This window comes from Zingiber officinale, chromosome 7A (genome assembly GCF_018446385.1).
Source record: "Zingiber officinale cultivar Zhangliang chromosome 7A, Zo_v1.1, whole genome shotgun sequence".
NCBI lineage: Eukaryota > Viridiplantae > Streptophyta > Magnoliopsida > Zingiberales > Zingiberaceae > Zingiber > Zingiber officinale.
In genome coordinates, this window is record NC_055998.1 from 106,239,374 (window position 1) to 106,244,945 (window position 5,572).

The 5,572-nt window shown below is 46.6% G+C and overlaps 1 protein-coding gene across 1 annotated transcript; it reads right to left on the reverse strand.

Moving 5' to 3' along the window:
- Nucleotides 1-3,487: 3,487 nt before the first annotated feature.
- LOC122000349 (glycine-rich cell wall structural protein-like) lies at nucleotides 3,488-4,904 on the reverse strand. Its single transcript, XM_042554777.1, has 2 exons — nucleotides 4,469-4,904; nucleotides 3,488-4,318 (listed from the first exon to the last, which is right to left on the reverse strand). Exons 1-2 carry the CDS (start codon nucleotides 4,830-4,832, stop codon nucleotides 3,624-3,626), a joined length of 1,059 nt encoding a protein of 352 aa, XP_042410711.1. The 5' UTR covers nucleotides 4,833-4,904; the 3' UTR covers nucleotides 3,488-3,623.
- Nucleotides 4,905-5,572: the final 668 nt, after the last annotated feature.

Consider the following 5,572-nt stretch of genomic DNA (forward strand, 5'->3'; position numbering starts at 1 on the left):
CCTAGTGGCATGAAGGAAGTTGAGGCTATGGAAATTAGCCTAACTTAAATGAGGTATTGTCAAACATCAAAAAGGGGGAGATTGTTGGTGTAATATCCCACAGGTCAAGGTTGACCTAGTTGACCAAGCTTGAGTCTTGGTTTGGGTTTCGATGTTTGACAATACAACACTTCGATGATATGGACAAGTGCAGGTGCAGTTGTTCATTTGGGGAGATTGTTTGGTGAAATTCCCCTCTGATCAGGGTTTGATCAGGTTGATTGAAGAAGAAGTCAAGTAGGTCAAGGTTGACCAGATACTTGACTGGGAAGTCCTAACTGGGATGTTAGGCAGAAGGAAAATCCTGGTGAGTGAAGTCAGGTGAAAGACCTAGTGAGTGAAGCTAAACAAATGGAAAGTCCTAGTGAGTGAAGCTAGGCAGTGAGAAAATCCTGGTGAGTGAAGCCAGGTGAAAGTCCTAGTGAGTGAAACTAGGCAGTTGGAAGTCCTGGTGAGTGAAGCTAGGCAGAAGGGAAGTCCTGGTGAGTGAAGCCAGGCACGGGGAAATCCAAATGAGTCAATGCTGACCAGACATCTGGTAAAAGTCCAAGTAGGTCAAAGGAATTGACCGGATACTTGGCAAGAGGAGAAAAGTCCAAGTGGGTCAAAGGGATTGACCGGACACTTGGTGAGCGAGTTCTAGCAAGTTAAGGGTGACTGGATGCTAGGCACGATGAACCAACAGGTCATGGTTGACCAGATATTGGTTTAGGAAGCTTTAGACTTGATTTTAGGGAGAAATCATGAGTTGGATCGATCAGCCGATCGATTGGCTCATGCCCAATCGATTGGCCGATCGATTGGCTCATGCTCAATCGATCGGCCGATCGATTGGGCGAGTCTTTGTTACAACCTCCTCCCAATCGATCAGTGGATCGATTAGGACAAGTGCGCGATCGCACAGAACAACGCTGGATCGATCAGTCGATCGATCCAGATCCCCCAATCGATCAGTGGATCGATTGGGAGCTGTGATTTCGCACGATAAGCCTGGGATCGATCAGCTGATCGATCCAGGCAATTTATCGAGAACACAGAGGCGCTCTGGATCGATCAGCCGATCGATCCAAAGCCTCCCCGATCGATTGGGAGCAATCCAATCGATCGGGATCCGACCGTTGGCGCAGATAAAGGTCGTTGGCGTGCGTCTTCTTCGATAGACTTGACAACGCTTCACTGATTCATCTCAGATCCTCGACAACAACTCCACAGCTCTCTCTAAGCTCCAGATCGTGAGTTCTTGAAGGTTCTTAGAGGCTCTTCCAAGTCAAGAGGGGGATCAAAAGCAAGAAGAAGAAAGCTAGGGTTAGGGTTTCTTGTATTCATTGTAAGCTTTGCTTATACTTTTGTTCCCTTTCCTTTCTTTCTGTATTGAGAGTCTTGTAGGGCTTTTCTGCCTTCGGTAGTTACCGAAAAGGAGTGTTTATTAGTGGAGGTGTATGTGAGTGTGTGGATCCTTGGACTAGTCACCTCCTTTGGAGGTGGATATCAAGTAAATCTACTTGTTAGCGTTGTGTGTGTTGTTTCTTGTATATTTCCGCTGCACATCTTCGAAGAAACAAGCAACGTCAACCATGAGCATGCGACGAGCTATTCCCCCCCCCCCCCCCCCCCTCTAGCTACATTTCGGTCCCAATACTTTTGTCTGTTATATATTTGCTGAGATAAGTCGTACCGGTATATAGTCTAGTTTCTTATTTTGTGTGGTTGTATTTGTTTTCAGCCGTGTGAGCTGTAGATATTATCTTGTATTATCTTGTGGCCATGTATCCAGATTTCATATGTTGTCATAAGGGGGGAGATGTTGTCCATTTATCAGATAGGGACTCCCTCGGGGCGTGACAATATTATTTCTTGAGCGGATTTCCAACATGACTAAGACATTATATCAATCTCAAATGAATGTCTCAAGTTTGTGCGAAATATAACAAAGTAGCTTAAAGACTAGCCAAAATATACTCAGCGAACAACAGCATAACGAGGCGGTCGGATTAAGGACTGGCTGAGATATATGCAGTATAACACACACAAAACAACTTTTGCAGAATGCAATTGAACGTCCCAACAGGATGACCGACTTAACGATCGGCTGAATTATGCTCAGCAGATAACATCATCCTAACCAGATAGCCAGCTTAAAGACCGATCAGGTTATATTTAGCAAACTACATCAGCCTAACAAGACAACCGGCTTAAAGATCGGTCGAGACATATTCAGCCGACAACATCATCTTAACAGGGTGGTTAGTTTAAGGATCGACCAGATTATATTCAACCAATGACATCATCCTAATAGGGCAGCCAACTTAAGGACCAACTGGATTGTATTCAGTTGACAGCATCATCTCAACAGGATGACAGGCTTAAAGACCGACCGGATTATGCTCAGCAGATAATATCCTGACAACTTGTCATTATAACAACTTTATGTCAGAGAATATTCTTCTGAAAACTTCTTCAGGGACCATCATATCTCCCAGCAGCAGACCAATAATAACAACATATTCCTTTGGCAATCTCGGCAATAACAGAAACTACAAATGACAAAAGGGGTATACATGTGGGTAAAATAAAGATTCTTCGGATGATTATCGTGAACTGCTTAGCAAACTCTGACATATTTTTATCACCTAATGATTATGGATGTTATGTATGGTGGTATATAAAAGGAGAATTTTCTTCATGACGAAGGTATACTCACTGACATCTACAACTCTACTCTTGCACATACGTTCTAACGGTTTTTCATTCGTTGGAACTGAGACTGACTTGAGCATTGGAGAGTCTTCATCAAGGACTCCTCCTGGTTTCTTGACGTTGACAATTAGTTCATCTCCTTATGCGCAGATTAGAGGAAAAAGTTTCTATGAAAAGAGAGGTATTTTGTTGGTCAATAAATCATCCATCATATCCAACACATCATCTTTACATGTTTAAGATAAGATCATTTACAATACAACAAAAATGACCCAACACAAGTTGTAACCTAGGTCTAGCTATTATTATGTCCCTCTGTCTATGGTTAAATCAAACTCAAAAGACTAAAACTTTTTTAGGCTAATATCATTTCTAGCTATAACAACCATCGGAATTTCAGCTACAAATTTAATTCACTTTTATATATATATATATATATATATATATATATAGATATATATATATATATATATATGCGGTCTGGGATGACCGGTCTAGTCTCACGAAAATTTTTCATCAACCATCAGGATAAATCGAGAAACACACATGGTGATCAACCCAGAAGTCTAACATCTTTTGATTACACTTTTCATTTTGAGAAAAAAATTTTATAAATATATCATAATTGAGGTTCGAATTATGAATGTCTGGAAAATAATTTAGAAGTTCTACGCCGATATAGAGATAATTTGGAAGTTCTACCCCGATATAGAGAGAGAGAGTAATGATTTAATTCCAATGCAACACAACGTAACGTAAACAGAGTTTATTGAGGATTCTATTAATTCCCAGTACATACGCGGCGAAGGCATACATTTCGTTGCCCAAAACTAGGACACGTATTTAATTATAGGTCTTTAGCATGCAACCTACTGTTTGCTAGAGAGTTAGAAACCGCCGCCGCCGATGCCAACACCGCCGCCGCCGCCGCCGCCGCCGCCGATGCCACCGCCTATTCCACCTCCTCCTCCTGCTCCTCCTCCAAAGCCCCCTCCGCCACCGACACCACCTCCAAAGCCTCCGCCACCTCCAGCTCCACCACCAAGTCCCCCTCCGGCACCGCCACCTACTCCTCCTCCAAGACCACCGCCAGCTCCGCCTCCCGCTCCACCACCTAGTCCTCCTCCGGCACCACCTCCTACTCCTCCACCAGCTCCGCCTCCCGCTCCACCACCTAGTCCTCCTCCGGCACCACCACCCACTCCTCCGCCAGCTCCGCCTCCTTCACCACCACCTACTCCTCCTCCAAGACCACCGCCAGCTCCGCCTCCCGCTCCACCACCTACTCCGCCACCGGCACCACCACCTGCTCCTCCGCCAGCTCCGCCTCCCGCTCCACCACCTACACCTCCGCCAGCTCCTCCTCCAAGACCACCGCCAGCTCCGCCTCCCGCTCCACCACCGAACCCACCACCTTTGCCTCCCCCAAGGCCACCACCGGCGCCACCGCCAAGCCCTCCTCCTCCACCTTTACCTCCTCCAAATCCTCCACCACCACCGGCACCAGCTCCTCCACCAAGTCCACCACCGGCGCCTCCACCAAGTCCACCACCGGCGCCTCCACCAAGGCCTCCGCCGCCGCCTTTACCACCTCCAAATCCACCACCGGCACCAGCTCCTCCACCAAGTCCACCACCAGCGCCTCCACCAAGGCCTCCACCACCTCCAAACCCACCACCAGCACCGCCGCCAGCTCCTCCACCAAGTCCGCCACCAGCTCCAACACCACCGCCTTTACCACCTCCAAATCCACCACCGGCGCCAGCTCCTCCACCAAGTCCACCACCGGCGCCAGCTCCTCCTCCAACACCACCGCCAGCTCCTCCGCCAAGTCCACCACCTTTACCACCCCCGAATCCACCCCCAGCACCGCCACCGAATCCACCGCCAGCACCACCGCCGAGGCCTCCACCAAACCCACCACCTTTACCTCCTCCAAACCCACCACCAAAGCCTCCTCCAACCCCGGCGCCACCAAGCAAGCGCTCATTCTCAAGGCGGCGACCTTGAGCAACACCCACGGTGGCCAGCAGGACGGCCATCAGCACCAACCCTATCGCATACAAACACTTGGCAGTTGCCCTACTCCTCCCCATCGATATCTCTCCCCTGCTCGTACGCTTTTCACACACCACTACACTGCACTGCTGCTTGAGCTCTGCGACGAAGCGTACGCATGCATATATACATGCATCTCTAGCCTCTAAGGCCGGCACATAATCAATGCGGGCAGTTGGAGGAGATGACTAAATTGACACTGCGATTAAATCACACATGCATATATAGTCCAACATTAATTGCACTTCATGCATGGTCTTACTGTTCATGAGATTAATGTGAAATCTCGAAGAAGAAGAAGAAGTAGAAGAATTAATTTATTTATTACACGAAGTGCATTATTAATTACAAGAGTACTCGAATAACCTTGGGGCAGAACTCCCCTTTAAATATTTGATATCAAAATGTAAATAATTATTCCAGCAATGGAGCAGATGGGAGCAATTAATGATGGAAGGAAGGCGCAAAAGTCTTCAAAGAAGATTTATTTGGGAGACAGACGGGTCCGTGTTTGGCTTGCCGATGCCAGACGTCATTCAATCGATTGGCGCAGCCTCCCGCCAGCTTCTCGGTGGGTTCCCCACGCATACTGCTATAAAACGGGTCAATTCAAATATCCGTCCTGGCTACGATTGGATAGATTAAGGATTGGAAAATCTTCAATCCAAATTAAAATTAAAATATATAGCCCATCGAAATATTAAAATTTTTTTAAAATATTAAAAAAAATAAAATTTTAATTTAAATTAAATTACGGATTGGATAGATTAAGCCTGCG

Coding starts and splice junctions, on each gene's coding strand:
- LOC122000349 (XM_042554777.1), bottom strand. CDS start 4,832: ATGGGGAGGAGTAGGGCAACTGCCAAGTGTTTGTATGCGATAGGGTTG. Junction 4,319..4,468: donor TGGATTTGGAGGTGGTAAAG/GCGGTGGTGTTG, acceptor GAGGTGGTAAAG/GCGGCGGCGGAGGCCTTGGT.